We start from the raw sequence: 20,201 nt of genomic DNA on the forward strand, positions 1-20,201 counted from the left end.
CAATTGCTTCAGTAAGAACCTCGAAACCGGACAGATCACCCGTGTTGTTCAACCACAGGCGGTTTATCTTATGGACGCAGGTAGACAAGGAATTTAGGTCACGTGATCCAGTTGACGTCACACGAATATATTCCATCTACAAAATACAGCAAGATATGCCAGGGGAGGGCGACAACTTATGCGCCTATCAGTTTGTCTCGCCGCTTCCATTCTTGACCTACCTCTTGTCTATGACGTAGTCCATTGGTTCTCAACCCTTTTTATGACTGGGAACCCTTAAACGTTTTAAAACTGAATCCTCCAGACGAAACTTAGTTGTGAAGAGGGCATTTACATCTGTACACTATACTAAGGAAATATAACCTCGCAAGATTGTCGCGTTTAAGCCTCTAAATGAGTACTCTATGTTTAGTATCTGAGTAATAATTACCCTTGCTGAAGGATAGTTTAGCGGAAGGGTCTGCAATCTGGCTTACAAGCCACAAGTGACTTTTCATCTAGTTTTATACGGCTCTCATTTTCAGGTTTTAATTGAGCCCTGTCAGATTTTCTGTGCTTATAGGATTACGCCCGCCCAACGGCCATGACCATTTTGACAAACCATCATGTCGATAATAGCTAGTGAGTTGACTTACCGGTTTTTCTCTGCGTGCAATCGCTTTAGTAAGAACCTCGAAACCGGACGGATCGCTCGTATTCTTGAACTCCAGGCGGTTTATCTTATGAACGCAGGTGGACAAGTCAGTGACCTCAGGTAGTCCAGTTATCTCGACACGTACATAATCCATCTATAAAATGAAAACAGGATATGTTTGACTTCGGTAACTAATATATAAAGGTTCTCAAGCAAATGCAAAAAAAATAAATGGCGTGGTCCTAAGCACAAGTCCAAGCTACTCGCTGTTTAATCAGAAAATCAAATAAAACAAAAGCAGAGCATAAAGTTAAAAAAACGCATTTCGCGTTTTTAGATAAATACACAAAGTCAATAAAAGACACGTAATTCTTTACTGAACAAAGTTATACAAATCCCGTTGGTTATTTGTCTTTATTTCTAGCGGTTCAATTTCCGCGTCCTGGGGCGAAGTATTTACCGGTTTTGTGGCAGTTTCATTCCCAATGGGTCCACTGACTCCACTGTACTTCGAAAATGTTTTGCTATGAATATAAATGTGCCTTTTGGGGGAAAATGTACCGTGGCTGTGAAAAGGTGCAGCGTTTGTTTAGCATTTCCCGATGCTGGGTTGTGCTTGTTTTGTGATGTGACCACAATCCTTTTCGATTAACCCGTGCAGAAAAGCGGAATATATGAGAACGCCCTTTTAATAACCGAGCGTCTTAATATGAGCTACCAGGGTCGTTGGTGAATGAGACGTCACCTCCTTGTTAAGGACGTAGGTGCACTTAAACCAGTGTTGTAATGACCTGTTAAATAAGTCACTATATATAAATGACTCGACTTAAGTCTAAGTAATGACTTATGTTTTTAAATGACTTCAAGTGGACTGAAGTAATTTAAAAATCACTAAATAAAACTACTTATAAACGCCACGGAAAACGACCATAGGATTAGCCTATTGTTATATTTTGCACCACACAAAGGCCCGATGTTTAGACCAGTCTGAGATTGCACCATTTTACATGAAGTCGTAAACCCAAGCTGTTTGCGACAAACATTTAAGAAATGTTACATCAACTTGATACTACTTATTTATATTTTTAAAAACGACAAGGAATCGTAAAACTTCACAAACCTGGTGTTTTGTTTTCGCTATTGTCTCCATCAACATTCCTAAGCAGTCGCCAGTAAACTTAACGGGATAGAAATCACCGATGCTGATGACGAGCTGCCTGTCGGGTGTTTGAAGCACGTGACAGAGACTTGACACTTCACTTGGAAGGATCGTTCCACTCTTTATGCAAAGCGTTCTAGGTAGGTAATCAGCAACTTTTGCGGCGATTTCTTCATCATTTGATTCCTGCGCCAAACTGCAAAGCTCAAACAATTTGGAGTTAAAGCTTTTGCCAGCGTTTGATAAAAGTTGAGATCCAAGCGAATCAATCAGACCTTTAAGCAAACTTTTTTTGCTGGCAATATCGGTGGAAGAGATTTTGAAAATAGGCTTTAGCTTACGGTGGAGTTTTGTATTTAGCAACCCAAAAAGAAACCGAAGAATCATTTCCCAAGTATTACTTTCCATGCTTCGTAACAGATCAGAAAATGTAGCTACGTCCGTATCGAACAACAGCTTTAGTGATGTAAAAAATTCTTGCCAAAGAACATGAATAAAAAGGAACACTTTATCCCCTTCCAGTATACGAAGGTTGAGGTCGCTAGAGAAAACTTGCATGTTGAGAAAGTCCTCCATTCCTTCAGTATCAAGTCCAACTTTATCAAAGTCTTCTTCTTCGAATGTGATCTTGTCATTGAGCATTCCATTTAAAGCCAGGTCAGAAAGTTTGCGCAGAATTCTGGGGTGTTCCTTAAACTTAGGTGAGCGAATACAATCGGACACAAAAGCCGCAAACACATCTGTCAGTGTGAAAGTGTCATGTTCAGTGCCATGTTTTTTTATGTAGGGGACGATGGTTTTGGCAAACATAGGAAGAAAACACATAGCCTTGGCTGCTGGACATTTACCAAGTGAGTTGATAACTTTCTCATAATCTTCTTTCTCCGGGCAAATTTGTCGGAAATACAAATCTTGAGAGCTCACATTGAAGCCGATTACCCTGACAACAAAGCAGGGCTTGCAACTTGGGTGCAGCTTGAGAAATGCTCCCGGTCTTGAAGTAAGCAGCTTGTGAGCATTGGGAAGAATGTCGCCACGGAGTAGGTTTTGTAGAATGACAACCGGCGTTGCGCGATCGTACAATCCGATCACTGGAGCATCCAAGTCAAAATCTTTGAACCTTAATTCGTCCAAACCATCCAGGAAGATAAACAGGTTGTTGGACTTGGAAAGCCTTTCCAGTATTTGATCATCCATTTCTTTTGTGTGTTTCCAGTTAGGGTTGGATGACAGGAATTCCAGAACACCTGTTTGTTTATTAAGATCTAAATCCTTCAAGTATTTGAACAGCAAATGGTCCCTTTCGTTCGCAGGTAGTCTATCTGCAACGTCCTTTAGAGTCTGTAAGACAGCTGTAGTCTTGCCAATTCCAGCTATTCCAGTCATACCGACCACGTTGCCATGTCTCTCGACGTAATCGTCATTTGCTGCTTTATTGCTAAATCCCAACATTTCCGATTCATTGATTGCTTCTTCTTTAGCCGCAGAAAACAGTTGGTTGAGCTTGAGCATGGTTGAGTTGTCCTGGTTGCCTCCAAGTCGCAGCAATCCTCTTGAACCAAATTCCTCCAATACTGCTTGGAAATCCCGAATGACATCAAGAGGAACTGAGTTTATTGGTAGAGTCCCGATGATCTTTTCAGCTGTTTCCCAAGACTTCTCCTCCCATGATGCCGCTAATGATGTAAAAAGGATTTCGTTTCTCCAGTTTGTATTTAAGTAAGTTTAAAAGCACATTTGAATAAATTACTTCCTTGGCTATGTTTAAGTGATATGCCGTCATATTAACTAACATTTTGCTGTTGTGCGCCATTATTCTCTTTTGGTCACGGAACAGTTAATAAAAAAATACACTTATAGAAGCTATAAATGCAATGCTTTTTATTCCATGTTAATAAAGCATTATATATGTTGTGAGTCGCGTTCAGGTAATAAAAGTATTGTCGAGTGGCGGGATTTGTAGTTACCATTTTTGGTAAATATAACCTGGTGAACAGTTACACACTGCTCTAGATCAGTGGTTATTAACATTTTGACACTGGCGGCCAAATAAAAATACTAAAAGCGTTTTTTCGGAGGGTAACGAGAAATCTAAAGCAGATAGCTCACTGAGACAACTAGGAAACGTTATTAATAAACAACTATACTGTAGTATTATACAGGGTTGCTAGAAGTTGCGGGATTCGATCTGGTTAACAACTTGTTCGCAAACTTACTCATGTTAAAAGCTTGACGTATATCCTTTGTACAGGTTTAAAAATACAAATGGTTTTAAGAGCTGCATCTTTGTTGTGCGCATGCGAGTTACCTGTGATTGGGTGCATCTTTCACTAATTTGGGATATAATTTTATTATCCTTTGGTTTGCGCGAACCGTCAAAACCGATTTATTCTCACAACAGGTTAATGTAGGTAATCTGGAAATTTTAGCAGGAAATTTAGACATTTTAGGATAATTACTTATTTTAGCGTTATGTTTGTGCGAGGCACCACAATTAAGGTAACATTCGAAGCTCGACAGCCAATTTTTCACACAAATTTGCTAAATTTTCGGGATTAATCTTTTATTTTTGTCGAACAGGCAAAAATTATATCGTACCGGTACCGATCCGCAGACCGAACAACTGTTCTAGAGTGCCTAGTTTGTGTCGTAAACGTTTAAAATCTCACAAGAATAAAAATACAACCGTTTCAAAGGGCCAGGTTAATTGTCAAAAACGTTTATTGATGTTCTACATCAAAACTATCACTTACCATAAGAGGTCGCTGTTGAGTCGTGTACAGTTTCCGGTCCGAGTTGGTTGCCATGGAAATGATAGACGTTGCCATGAACGTTATGAATAGGACCTTCATGCTGTTGAATGTCTCCAATTTGCATATTTAATTGGTCAACATTGATTTGCTGGCTGCTGATTTTTTGTAAATTTTGAGCTGCTTGTTCATCCTATCAAAACCATTTTTAATTTAGTTTTACTTTTTTAACTGCAAACGGTTTATCTATGAATATTGTTTAAATAACATACAGGCACACAAAAATATATACTGTATACATACATATATATATATGTGTGTTTAAGTATTTTTTGATATGTTTTTTGATATCACTTTAAAAGTGTCGGCCTGGAAAAAAAGAGAATTGCTTGCACTAAGCCTTACCTCCAAATTACCATATACCAACTATTCGATAAACTCTATACTGGCTTAAAATATTATATTTTTGTTTTTAATTTGTACATTGTAATTACCATATTCGATTTAGGTTGATTTGCTTCTTTGTTTCCGTTTCGAATGTCGGCCATTTTGGTTTGTACTTTAACAGGTTTCAAACGATGTCAATTGTCCTTTCAGTGGAAAATATAATATTCTGAAATTTAGAAATATGGAATGTTTAGCAGAAGGAATTAACAGAACAAACAATACAAGAAAATTACAAAAAAACATCTTCTCTGATAATCTGATCTAACTGACAACAAAACCTACAGCAATTTACATTTTATTTAAATGAAAGGAAAGTTACTTTTCAGGCAATAGTTTTTCAATATTAAAAAAAATTATTGCCGGAAGAACAATTTTACAATTAAACACTTTTATGTGTACTTAACCGCCGACCTAAACACAGGTATTTGCAGGTGTTTTCTACAGCTTTAGAATTGCAGCGTTTTAAGCTCAACGCCACTCACATAACAAGCCAAACTAAGCGCCTTTCACTTGAGCATTTTTGCATCGCCAGAACCTCCAGCCTAAAAGCTGAGTACTGAATAAAACAAATAATATTGCAGTCCCCAATCTGCAGGTTCAAACTGTATTATACTTATGAAAAGACTGTTCAAGTTGCCACTTAAATTTAATCCGCTACGAAAACCGTAAATAACGATAAGCCAATTTAGTTACACAATTATAATAAATCTAGCTAATTGTTTTCAATGTTTTAACTTTGACTTTGAAAAGTCGCCCCGGCCAACGCAAATATACGACAAAGCAATAAGTAAATACCTTTCTAGTTCTTTCAGTCTTTTTAGTTTACCATTTCTATTTATTTCACCGCAAATCAATAAGGTAATACCTTTCTAGTTCGTTCAGTAGATCTTCGAGATTCGCATTAAGTGATACCTATATAGTCTACAAATTAACTATATGGAACCACACCTTGTTTATTATTTGTGCCAGAGCACCGAACCATATCTAATATACTAAACAAGATCCGATGCTGACTGCTTCGAAACACCTTAGCCTTTGTCTTACTCACTACAATGGCGGCAACTTCCTGGTATTAGTGGCTGAGTACAATACCGTGAATGATTCAACTGCTTGTGACTGGATACAGGGTTATACAGAGACAGGCGTCAACAGAGTGTAAATCGTAATCAAACGATTTACGCATATTATAATGTTAGAATGATATCTTGTCGACAGGGTGACACTATTTTACTGAGTTTTATAAAAGTAAGCAACAATACTTCTGAATGCTTCGCTCAGTGTTAGGCAGGAATTTGTTTTAAACGCCGCTCACCTTTGCTTTTAAAAGTACCGCTAATGAACACAGTCGCCACTCACTCTGTCTGGAGTTGTTGTTTTCCCAAAACGGAATGATTAAATCGTAATGAATTACAATGAAAACAATAAAACGTAGTAAAAACAGCAAAGCCTATACATAAGCCAGTTTGACCGTTTCGAATACTCTTTATTCATTATCAACATTGTTCAAAATGCCATATACCTACGTCTGTATGGGCTTTGATATTCATACTACGTCTTACTACAACCACCAACCATTATGCCCCCCAAAAATAACATTGAGTCACTTTGTGTCAATCACTTTGTGGTTAATTGGGGTATTCAACCTGCAAAGTACACGTTTTATATGTTATTTGTGCAAATACGGCCTACTTTTCTTTGAAAGTGTATTTATAAGCCATTGAAGTGCTGGTATAGTTTAGTTTTGAACGTTTAGAACAGCGGTTCCCAAACTTTTCAAAGAATTTTGCCTGGCGGACCCTTGGCAATTATTTTAATTTTTTGCGGCCTTATAAAAATTCAAGGGTCAGTTGACCCATGTTTCATTTAGTCCACTTTCTAAAGTAACAACTATCTAATGAATGCGAACGATTCGCTAATAGCAGGTAGTAGTACAGCATAAGCCATAATAGATGCTTAATGATGTCACAAGAGACATCAACAAACACGCTATATTATCGAATAATAAAGCATAAATAAAGACTAATAATGATGACAGATAATGTTTCCCTAAAGCCCAATGTTGAAAACTTAAAGATTATTCCCTCTGCGGACCCTCTGAAACTGTTGTACGGACCCCAGTTTTGGGAACCGCTGGTTTAGAAACCTAGGTTGCTTTGGGAGGGGTCATTTAAACTGGCTAATATGTTGAGCACAACGAATTAAAGGCGCCGAAGCAAATGCAATTAGTTTGGTGCAGAATGAGCCGTCAGCAATAACACGAGAAAACCTTTCGTTCCACACTCGATTATAAGCTGTGGACCTGTGGTAGTTGTGTTCTGTTATGGTTGACCACTGTGATAAAATGCGAGAAATATGATTTTGTATGATTTTGAAAAAATCTATACAATGACGAACGTTATTGGGTTTGTTATTTTTTATTAGCTATATATTGTGCATAAAGAAAATAAATCAACCAGCAGTCAAAAAACTGAACTCAATTAGCTTTGTATAAATGTAAAAGACAAAAAAAAAATTGGCGCCTGGCGTGTTTGTCTTCAATAAGCCTTTAAATTCGCTTAAATCGATCGTGCCAATTAATTATGTTTCCACCTTTAGAGAATACCCAGCCTCTTCTCCAATCGCCAAATTGGCAAGATTTGAATTACACATCCAACCCGTCAGAAATTAGTGCAGTTTTAAGCAAAAAGGTCTATGACAATTAGTGCATTGAAAGCATCAAAGCGTTCCGACAATTATTAAATTAACGCACATTATTAGGGTTAGGATTCGGGTTAGCGTTTAGGTTCAGGTGGGTCAAGTGTTAGTAATCGTATCTTACATATTTTTTTTTTCTTTTGTGAATTTTCAACGAATATTTTTAATTTATCTACGCTGGAAGTTCGCCGCTTAAAAAAGTGGCGTTTTAAGTTAATACCTTTCTTTGGAGCATAATGGTTGGAGGTTGTAGTAAGACGTAATAAGAATATCAAAGCCCATACAGAAGCAGGTATCATTTTGAACGTTTCGAATAACTCTTTATTAATTTAAATTTTACACACAGATCGACGGCGTCGCAATGGGTTCCCCGATCGCCCCTCTGCTTGCTGATGTTTTCATGAACTGGTTAATTGATCAAACCGCGGAAAACCCAGCACAACCCCATCTTTTATGCCGCTATGTAGATGACATTTTTGCCGTATTCTACAACAGTGATGAAATTGAGGCTTTTCTCTGCACTCTAAATGGCATCCATCCAAATATCCAGTTTACCTGTGAGTGGGAAAAGGAAAATAATCTGCCCTTTCTGGATGTACTGGTTAAGAAAATGCCTTATGGACACAGCACTCACGTACATCGCAAGCCTACCCATACAGGCCTCCTAACAAGATGGTCAAGTTTTGTTCCATTTAAATACAAGCGCAACCTGATAAATAGCCTATTACACCGGGCTTACAGAATTTGTAGCACTTACATGGGAATGCACCACGAATTCCGCAACATTTCTAAAATGTTGATGATGAATGGTTACCCCAAGCAGTTTATTGATACTGCCATTTACAGGTTTCTTGACCAAAAACACAAGGACGTGCAAAACAAAACGGTTGAACATGAAGAAAACAAAACGTTGTATACCATCACAATGAAGCTCCCGTTTATTGGAAAAACATCGATGAATATATGCAAAGAACTTACTACCTTCGTAGCGCGCAACACCGAAAATAAAGTCAAATTTATTTTCAGCCACGAAACCACACCTATCAGTTCGTTTTTTATACACAAGGACCACCAGCATGTGTTACGTCGTTCAGGAGTTATATACAAAGTGCAATGTTCGTGCGGATCGACTTATATTGGACAAACCAAGCGTAACCTACAAGTGCGTATGGACAATCACGACCCTTCATCACGGTCCACGCAGGACACAGACGTGGCAAGACATTTGCATCAAAATTCTGGTCACAAAATCGATTTTAAAAACCCCAAGATTCTTGCGACAAGTCGGTGTTGGCGTCGTCTTTTGATTAAGGAAACCGTAGAAATAACACGGCACAACCCGGAAATTAACGCAGACCAAGCTTCTATACCACTCTATCTTTTCAACATCTGATCACGTGGATTGCCTTATCTGCTATCGGCGACCTACCTTCTAATCGCCGCACACCCGGTTTAGATTATGTATCTATCCACGTTTCCTTCTTTCTGATGTCTGTCTTAGCACTATATATACACTTACCATCAGTGACTTCTCTCTATGTTGAAAATGAATAAAGAGTTATTCGAAACGTTCAAAATGATACCTGCTTCTGTATGGGCTTTGATATTCTTATTAATACCTTTCTATTTATTTTAGTCTTTTTATTTTACCATTTCTATTTCTTTTACCCCTAAGCAATAAGTTAATACCAGTCTAATTTTTTCAGTCGATCTCCTTGAGATTCACATTAACAATTCAAAAGTGGTACCTGTATGTCAACAATTTACTAAATCGGACCACAACCTTGTTTATTATTTGTGCGAGAGCACCGAACCATATCTAATATACTAAACAAGATCCGATGCTGACTGCTTCGAAGCACCTTTGCCTTTGTCTTACTCACTACAATGGCGGCAACTTCCTGGTATTAGTGGCTGAGTACAATACCGTGAATGATTCAACTGCATGTGACTGAATACAGGGTTATACAGAGGTAGGCGTCAACAGAGTGTAAATTGTAATCAAACGATTTACGCATACAATAATGTTACAATGATATCTTGTCGGCTTGTGGACACCACATTATAAAATGCGTTGTATAATGCGCAAAATATAATGTAATGAATTCCGCCGCTTACTGAGTAGATAACGTTAATGGATAAAACCGCCACACACCCTGTCAGGATCTGCTAATATATGTTTGTCTAAAGTAGTTGATTAAAACTAGAGTTAGAGCGATTTAGAAAAGTAATCTACGGTTTTATAAAAGTAAGCAACAATACTTCTGAATGCTTCGCTCAGTGTTAAGCAGGAACTTGTTATAAACGCCGCTCACCTTTGCTTTTAAAAGTACCGCTGATGAACACAGTCGCCACTCACCCTGTCTGGAGTTGTTGTTTTCCAAAAACGGAATGATGAAATCGTAATGAATTGCAATGAAAACAATAAAACGTAGTAACAATATTAAAGTCCATACAGAAGTTAGTTTCATCGATAGTCTTTATTCATTTTGCTCAATCTTCAAAATGCTATACCTACGTCGGTATGGGCTTTGATATTCATACTACGTCTTACTACAACCACCAACCATTATGCCCCCCAAAAATAACATTGAGCAATCACTTTGTGGTTAATTGGGGTATTCAACCTGCAAAGTACAAGTTTTATATGTTATTTGTGCAAATACGGCCTACTTTTCTTTGAAAGTGTATTTAGAAGCCATTGAAGTGCTGGTATAGTTTAGTTTTGAACGTTTAGAACAGCGGTTCCCAAACTTTTCAAAGAATTTTGCCTGGCGGACCCTTAGCAATTATTTTAATTTTTTGCGGCCCTATAAAAATCAAGGGTCAGTTGACCCATGTTTCATTTAGTCCACTTTCTAAAGTAACAACTATCTAATGAATGCGAACGATTCGCTAATAGCAGGTAGTAGTACAGCATAAGCCATAATAGATGCTTAATGATGTCACAAGAGACATCAACAAACACGCTATATTATCGAATAATAAAGCATAAATAAAGACTAATAATGATGACAGATAATGTTTCCCTAAAGCCCAATGTTGAAAACTTAAAGATTATTCTCTCTGCGGACCCTCTGAAACTGTTGTACGGACCCCAGTTGGTCCGCGGACCCCAGTTTTGGGAACCGCTGAACGCACATTATTAGGGTTAGGATTCGGGTTAGCGTTTAGGTTCAGGTGGGTCAAGTGATAGTAATCCTATCTTACATATTTTGTTATCTTTTGTGAATTTTCAACGAATATTTTTAATTTATCTACGCTGGAAGTTTAACTAAAGGTCTAAATTAGTGGATTGTCGCGACCTCAAAGTTTATAAGTCAAACGTTTCTGCCTTTGGATGCCCTTATTGTCGTAGTCCTTTTTTTTTAGAAATGCACTAATTTCCTGTAGATCTGATGAGTTACAACTAGAAATTACCTGATTCAAATTTAATCAGACAAGGCGAACATGTACAATAAAGGCGACAGTAATTTATTTACATCAGAATTAAACAAACACGTTACTGCCCTTTTAATGTTAATACTCAAAACGCCGCTTAAAAAAGTGGCGTTTTTTGTCCAAACATGAAGTACAGAAAACAATTCATAGACTATATAGATTAAAATTAGAACAAGTATAAATCGTTCTAATTTGTCGAATTTGTCAACTAGAACTATCGACTTTTCGAAGTATGTCCACCTTAGTCTGAAGAGATAAACAAAATTACCTGGAGAAAACAATAGTTTTGCAAACAGGCAGGAATTGAGGTAAACATCGAAGGATTCTATACTATCCCGAATGTCACTAACAATAGTATTGCGTTTATACTTTTTGCCTTGCCATCTGAACTATGTTCCTATATGTCATAGTATCAGTATTACGTAAATGTATAAGCGAGATAGGCAATTAAAAGGATTGCCGTAGGACAGCATAAAACTAAATATTGCCTTTAAAATATCTGATTATTATGCTTTTTATTTAAAAACTAAACAATTTTGCAGTAAAACCAGAAACACTTACGCGGAAAGAACACAATGTAGATATAACATTATTTTCGTTGCACATTAACGATATTAATATAGAGAATAGTTGTGCGAGTTTATTAAAATAATGGTGATGTATCAAGATAGGAATGTGTTTGTAAAGCTTTCTTAGCCGTCGTAACTTTCAAGCCGAGTATCCACCAGCCACTTCCAATGTCGCTCCATTGATGTAAGAGCTTTCATCGCTTGCCAGAAACAAACAAGCATTAGCAACTTCAACTGGTTTTCCCATTCGTCCCATTGGAACCATTTTCCTCAAGGCGTCAAGTAGCACCTTATTTGCACTTGGCAACATTGGGGTATCAATTGGACCTGGCAGGACAGCATTGCACCTTACACCAAACTTTCCAACCTCAATGCACGTCGTCTTTGTAAACGCGATCAGTCCAGCTTTAGAAGCAGCGTAGGCCGAAGCATTTTGATATCCGATTTTAGCCGCCAAACTTGAGATGTTAACGATACTTGCACCTGTTAAATCCTTGTTCTCACAAAGGTCAAGTTGCTTAAGAAATTCTCTCGTAAAAAGGAAGGCGCCAATTAGATTAACGTCCAAAAAACTGTTGAATGAAGCCAGGGTTGTTTCTACGATTGGGCACAATTGAAAAATACCAGCGCAGTTGACCAGAATATTGCATTTCTGTCCAAACTGAGAGTGTGCACTTGAGAAAGCTTCTGATGCCGAACTTTCTTTAGATACATTGCATTGAATCATAGCTACATTGTCTTTAAACTTTGCATAAAACCTTTCATAGATTTCTTTAAGATTATCTTTATTGCAATCCACCATCATAACTTTGGAACCTTCGGCTAAAAAGCGTTCGCAAATAGCTTCCCCGATGCCCCCTGCGGCTCCAGTAACAACGGCCACTTTACCGTTTAACCTACCAACTTGCGACATTATTACAGCCTGAAACACAAAACACGTAAAAAAGAATGACAATCTGAATAAGTGTCTTTCCATTAAGTCTATATAACATGCTGCTGCAGTTGTAATACGAATCCCATCAAGCATTAACTAAAATCGCATTGCCTCAAAACCATCGCAGAAAAACTGGTTATATCGCCTAAGGCAAAACCACAGCCAAACACAGAGCAAAACTTGCTGATGCCTTTATCTGTTATGTATGAGTGATTTAAGTTTAGAATAATTTGTATTTCAAAAGAGAATCCGACCATTGCAAAATGGTGACGTTATGACGTTTTTGCTAGGCGCAGTTCATTGATATATATTTAAGTGTTTTCAAAGATATATCATTTTACGGGTATTTCCAGAACTGTGAATTTTGCCTGGAATTGTTATGTAATGCTTACAACCTTGCCGCTGTTTATGGAATTAATGCGACGCATTTTATCGTATTTGTTTCTAGACTATAAAAATATTTATGCCCGGGTTTAACTGTTACTTGGATATTTGAATCTTCGTGCAACAAAGGAGAAGGGCTCAAAATAAATCGTGTTTTCTGACTAGGTAAGAATTCCACTTAACGAGTGAAGGAGTTTGCAACTAGATTTCATAAATTATCAAAACTTTAATCATTCTTCAAAAACGCTGTTCCTATTGCTGTAACTGTTGCAACTGATATAGCCTTTTTAGTGTATATTAGGCTAAATTTCCTAAACTGCTGAATACTGCGTTGCTTTTTGCATCTGCACGAATACTTATCAGTTCGTGTGGCGTCATTGTGCATTTGAATAATTGTCGTCAAACGAAGTCGTGAAAGACATTACGTCAAAACGTGGACGACTGTTAAGTTGCCATAAATCTTCTGACTGAAAAAGTTTCATCACAACAAAATGTGTACTTTGCAAGGAAATGACGGGCTAAATCAGGGTGGTCCAAACCCAGGCCCGCTGGCCACATATGGCCTGTAACAGCATTGTTCGTGGACAGTGAAGCACTGTTGAATTAATATACCGTGTACCATTAATGGTTTGATGTTTGATCAACGAAATATAAGGGACCAACAAACAGATGGTCAAATTGTGTATTTTTTAAAACATTCTTCGGGTTACGCTATTAAATAAACCGGTAGCCTGTCGCTTATCAAGTTCGGATCCAGATAGCAGCAGGCGTATATTATTTGCCAAGTGATAGGTCTGTTTGAGGGTCTTTTTAATATCAACACAAAAAAGAAAATACGACGAATTGGATTTACTATTTTTGTCACTTCAAAACAACTTATCGGCACAATTTATAGAGCTTCTGAAAAGTACATTTTTAGGCTTTCTCTGTGACTGTATTTAGGCCAGTGGTCGGCAAATTTTTTTGTTGCGGCCCATAATGTTTTTTCAAGAAATTTGAAGGCCTACTACGTGAAACAAATGACGTTACAAAGTTACGATATAAAACACTTTAATCGTAAAAAATCTGCGTTTAGTACGAAAAGTTATAGTCTCATTTAATAAAAATTTACGACTATAAGTAACACAGCGAAACATGCCATAGTATGCATATTGTATTTGGGTTTGAACGATTTAATAAAGTAGGCCTATAGGTTTTTGCGTGGTGCGTAGCAAGGTTGCCCTATGATACAACACTGACACAAAAGGAAAAAAAAACACACACTATAGCCAGACCATTTTAAAAATACAGTACAGTAAATGTACTGCTATCACGCGTCCCATAACTACATGAAAAAACAGAAATATTAGAAAACAGCCCATGGCCCACTAAACTTGCTCAAAAACCCACATTTCCGTGGCCCACAGTTTGCCGACAATGCTGTGGGTTAATGCCCTTTCAGTCAAATTCTATAGCTAACACATTTTTTGCGCAAGACGATAACACCTTTGTAATTTGTCGATAGTGTAGATATGCAACAAACACTACCGCTGGAAAACAATATTACAAATGGACATGAATTCCTCTCTGCCTTGCCAATTACTAACGATCCCAATAGATAGGCACACCCACTTGTATGAAAACTTCACTGTAGAGAACTTGGTAGCCAAAGCTTTGCTGCTATACCATCGAAAAAAGTTAAGAAACACTGTTAAGTCCTTACTACCAATGGTTTCGTCTCTCTGCCTTGCCAATTACTAACGATCCCAATAGATAGGCACACCTATCGCTCAATAGAGTTTGAGAAAACAAACACATTCAGACGCGGAAATATGTTAGACAGTTAAGCGATTAAAAAAGCTGGCCTCAGGACAGTTCAAGCAGCTTAGAACAAAATATGACCCCCCCCAAAAAAAAACTAATCTACATTTTGATTTAAGCTAAAGAAATTTGAAGTAAAACCCCCCCGAAAAATACTAAACGTGCAAAGAATGCAATGCAAATTTACCATTGTATTTTTGCATTTATTGTCGTAAGACCCCAAACATACCATTTAAATTAGATGCAGTTTTTTGAAAAATATCATTCTATTTACAATCGTTACCTTGGTTGGACACGTACAAGTCGGTTCAATAACCTTAATGATCTTGGGTGTTATTACAATAATTATCCTATCTAAACCGTTGTGATACAATACTTTTATATCGTATCTCAACGATTTTAATAGGCCTATATATTAACATATATACAGTATAGTTATAGCATACTTAGCTATATACTTTTAAACCTGTAATTTTTTTATATTTGTCATTCGTATAGCGAATAATACAAGCAAGTATATTACATCAATTTAACTTGTTACATGACCGCCGAAACAAAGTTACTTGATCGCCGAAACAGGGGTAACAGCATACATGTTTATTGGTACTAACGAGATAACTGGTTCACATTTTCCACGCGGCCAACAATCAGACAAGCGAGTATAGTAAAATAATGGTGATAGATTAATATAGGAACTTGTTTGTAAAACTTCCTTAACCGTTGTAATTCTTAAGTCTAGCATCCACCAGCCACTTCCAATGTCGCTCCATTGATGTAAGAGCTTTCATCACTTGCCAGGAACAAACAAGTATTAGCAACTTCAACTGGCTTTCCAAAGCGCCCCATCGTAATATTTTCCCTCCAAGCTTCACGCAACACCTTATCTCTAATTAACAGCATTGGAGTATCAATTACCCCCGGCATAACCGCATTGCACCTAACACCGTATTTTCCAACTTCAATGCACGCCGTCTTTGTGAATGCGATCAATCCAGCTTTCGAAGCAGCGTAGGCAGAAACACTTGAATATTCCGTTCTAGCCGCTACACTTGAGATGTTAACGATACTTGCTCCTGTTGAATCCTTGTTCTCATAAAGATCAAGCTGCTTAAGAAATTCTCTTGTTAAAAGGAAGGGGCCTATTAAGTTAACGCCCAAAATATTATTGAATGAAGCCAGGGTTGTTTCTACGATTGGGCTCACATGACAAATACCAGCGCAGTTGACCAGAACATTGCATTTCTGTCCAAACTGAGAGTGTGCAGTTGAGAAAGCTTCTGATGCCGAATCCTCTTTAGCTACATCACATTGAATCATCCCAACGTTGCTTTTAAACTTTTCATAAAACCGTGCATAGATTTTTTTGAGATTTTCCAAATTGCAATCCACCATCATGACTTTGGAACCTTCGGCCAGAAAGCGTTCGCAAATAGCTTCCCCCATGCCCCCTGCAGCTCCAGTAACAATGGCCACTTTACCGTTTAACCTCCCAACTTTCGCCATTATTAAAGCCTGAAACACTAAACACTTGAAAAAACTGAAAATTGTACAATGGTACATTATGGCGTTTTTGCTTTAGGCGCAGTAAATTGATATATATTTAAGTGTTTTTAAAGATATATCATTTTACGGGTATTTCCAGAACTGTAAATTGTTACGTAATGTTTACAACCTTGCCGCTGTTTATGGAATTAATGCGATTCATTTTATCGTATTGATTTCTCGACTAGACTATAAAAATATTTTATGCCCGGGCTTAACTGTTACTGGGATATTTGAATCTTCGTGCAACAAAGGAGAAGGGCTTGAAAGAAATCGTGTTTTCTGACTAGGTAAGAATTCCACTTAACGAGTGAAGGAATTTGCAACTAGATTTCATAAATTATCAAAACTTTAGTCATCCTTCAAAAACGCTGTCCCTATTGCTGTAACTGTTTGCAACTGTTGCAACTGATATAGCCTTTTTAGTGTACATTAGGCTAAATTTTCTAAACTGCTGAATACAGCGTTGCTTTTTGCATCTGCACGAATACTGATCAGTTCGTGTGGCGTCATTGTGCATTTGAATAATTGTCGTCAAACGAAGTCGTGAAAAACATTACGTCAAAACGTGAACGACTGTTAAGTTGCCATAAATCTTCTGACTGAAAAAGTTTCATCACAACAAAATGTTTACTCTGTCAAGGACCATCGCAGTTGATCAGAACATTGCATTTCTGTCCAAACTGAGAGTGTGCAGTTGAGAAAGCTACTGATGCCGAATCCTCTTTAGCTACATCACATTGAATCATCCCAACGTTGCTTTTAAACTTTTCATGAAAACCGTGCATAGATTTTTTTGAGATTTTCCAAATTGCAATCCACCATCATGGCTTTGCAACCTTCGGCCAGAAAGCGTTCGCAAATAGCTTCCCCAATGCCCCTTGCCGCTCCAGTGACAATGGCCACTCTACCATTTAACCTACTACCTTGCGACATTCTAAACCTGAATCACAAAACACTTGAAAAAACTACAATAAATAAGTGCCTTTCCATTTCTATATAATATGTTGTTGCAGTTGTAATACAGCTAACATGAAGTGCTGAGACCCTCGTTGAGCATAAGTATAGGCTAAATCAGAGGTTCCCAACGTGGGCGGTACCGCCCCCTTGTGGGCGTCGGCGACTTAGAAGGGGGCGTTCTGTTTCATTTTCAAATTTGGGGGGCGCTGAACGCACATAAGGGGGCGTTACATGAAAGTACTGATTGCAAAATTTTGTAAAAGGTTCATATAAAAATAGTAAAAAAAACAGCATTTGTAGGCAACTTCCGGATTGCGAACTTGTAGTAGTTTCCCGACCATTGATACGTATAATTGGCTTTCTTATGTTAAGTTGTTCGATGTTGTTGCGTTTCACCGTTTTATACGCAGCAAAATGTTTGTCTATTTAAAGCAGGGGTCGCCGCCGGATTCGGCCAGCCGCGACCCTTTGACAACTATAGACATGAGTTCATTTCAAATACTTTTTGACGATTTTGCGTTTAGTACGGTCGAAAAATTTTCGCGCTTCGTGCGAATGATCTTTTTACGTCCAGTTTGTTTACACATTTAAAAGCTGTTTCTGGACTAGATCAGCGCTTCTTCACCGTTGCGCCGTGGAAGGCTACCAAGTGCGTCACGGAAAAACGGAAAACGGATTAAAAATATTACACATATATTTTAACATTTTTTGGCAATGTAATAATAAAAACTAGCAGGAAATTTGAAAGAAATGCCGGTATACCCCAAAAAATCGCGCTCGCTTCGCTCGCCAGGTGCGCCCGCACTTAAAAACATTAACAAACACTACACCATCTATTAAGGTCAACGCGTTTCCTCAAAGTAGCTTTATACACTTTTCATTAGTAGTATGGATGAAAAAATGCGGTCAACGGAGAACCATCTGAGTTTGTTTGGCGACTAGAAAAGGTTACCGACCCCTGATTTAAATTCTTGGTACAGAAAGTTCAAATTTTCCTGGAAATGACATAACCTGGTGAAATAATGTATATATAAATTCCCATAGTGAATGTATGTTAGACAACCTAAAATAAGACTGACAGCTTATCGAAACGAAAGTGAAGACAATATGATGTTAGACAACGATTATTATAATACTTTACTGTAAAGTAAGATGAGGGGGGCGATATGAAATAATATTGAGCCCAAGGGGGCACTAGTGTAAAAAAGGTTGGGAAACACTGGGCTAAATGAATTGTACAAAATAACTTGCTACGTTTTTAAAACCTGCCCTTTGAATCCTGAAATCCAAAATCGTATTGCCGAAAAGCATTTGCATAGTAACTGGTTTTGTTGACCTTGTATATAGTTTCAAAACCACAGAGCAAACTTGCTGATGCCCATGATTGTCATGGACGAGTGATTTAACTTAAGTGTTTTCAAAGATACATGATTTTACGGCTACTTACAGAACGGTTAATTTCGGCTGGAGTTCTATGTTTTTTACAAAGTTGCCGTTTTTTATAGAATTTTAATGCAACTCACGTTATCGATCGTATTGTGTTTTAGACTAAACTGATAAATATTTGATGCCCAGGTTTATTTGTTCCTGTGATATTTGACTCTTCTTGCAACAAAGTTTCCAAGAAGCGCGGAAATCGTGTTTTCTAAGCAGATAGGAATTCTACTTCGCGAGGGATGTAGTTTGTAACTAGATTTCATAAATTAAAACCACGTTAGTCATACTTAATGACAACGCTGTTTCTATTGCTATAACTGTTGCAATTTCCATCCTTTTTAGTGCATATTAGGCTAAAATTCCTCAACTGCTGCATGCTGCATTGCTTTTTTCATCTGGCCTTTGACTTAACAGTTCGTACGGCGTCATTGTGCATTTAAAAAATTGTCGTCAAAACAAAGTCGTGAACGACATTAAACAAAAACATGAACGTTTTGTTAGTAAGTTATGTAACTGCCATTGCCCTTGCATTGTAACGTCGGGTTGCTGCTGGACTTGAAGCTGTTGTTTTGTTTTAGAAAATGATTTATGAGGAATTTAAAATCGATTTGCAGTAGTGCAGTATATCACATATCGACAAGAACCCTTGCAGTACGCTACCCCACATTAACTAGTGGAGTGGTTTTTAATCTGAGGGCCACGAAGTGCTTTCAGGTCTACCGTGTTAGTTTGAGCAAGCATTTTCAAATTTGACCATTGAGGCTATGTCACAACCTGTTCGAAAATATAAACAGATTCTGTGACCCAGCTATTCTGAGGTTATGTTTTGATCCACCATAACGGCTTACATATCACAGTACACGGCAAGCCTTATAAACTAACCGAAAATAGTTCGAACCTCACCACAGGCTAGTTGGTTATCAAGCTTGTTCGTTTTCATTTTCTCTTGACTTAAGTCTGTAAAACTGCAAATTAGTTTTCTCCACTTTATAACCTGGTGGTTCTCAACCTTTTATGGCTTGCGGCACCCCTGAGAAATAATAAATAGATTGCAGCACCCCTACAATATTTTCCCTAGGTAATTCACTAAAATGTCACGATAAACGGCAATAAATGGAACTGGAGCAGCACACATAAACTCTACACAACGTAGGAAGTTAAAATTGGATTTATTCCACTCTAATCTTACACAAAAAGTTGTAAGAGTTGAGCAAAAATCAGATTCTTAAAACTTCTCAAATACTTCGCGGCACCCTTGAGCATTAGAAATGGCACCTTAGGGTGCCGCGGCACCCCGGTTGAGAACCACTGTACTAACCTGATACGTTGACTTAAAGGGTAGCTCGGAGTAATAAGAGGTGACGTTACATTATGAGTTGTCCACCAATTAATAATTTTCCATATATTCCCATCTAAAACGCTAAGTAGATTTTAAAGCCAACCAGAATAG

At 37.8% G+C, this 20,201-nt stretch overlaps 2 protein-coding genes across 2 annotated transcripts; one reads left to right on the plus strand and one right to left on the minus strand.

The window, feature by feature from the left end:
- Window positions 1-8,045: 8,045 nt before the first annotated feature.
- On the plus strand, window positions 8,046-9,077 carry LOC146137457 (uncharacterized). Its single transcript, XM_083394349.1, has one exon. The coding sequence runs from the start codon at window positions 8,046-8,048 to the stop codon at window positions 9,075-9,077; it is 1,032 nt and encodes a 343-aa protein (XP_083250475.1).
- A 2,465-nt stretch (window positions 9,078-11,542) lies between these two features.
- Window positions 11,543-12,607, minus strand: LOC146137458 ((3R)-3-hydroxyacyl-CoA dehydrogenase-like). Its single transcript, XM_083394173.1, has one exon. The coding sequence runs from the start codon at window positions 12,605-12,607 to the stop codon at window positions 11,834-11,836; it is 774 nt and encodes a 257-aa protein (XP_083250299.1). The 3' UTR covers window positions 11,543-11,833.
- Window positions 12,608-20,201: the final 7,594 nt, after the last annotated feature.

The sequence above is a fragment of the Ascidiella aspersa genome, chromosome 7, assembly GCF_963924565.1.
Source record: "Ascidiella aspersa chromosome 7, kaAscAspe10.2, whole genome shotgun sequence".
NCBI classification, from domain to species: Eukaryota; Metazoa; Chordata; class Ascidiacea; order Phlebobranchia; family Ascidiidae; genus Ascidiella; species Ascidiella aspersa.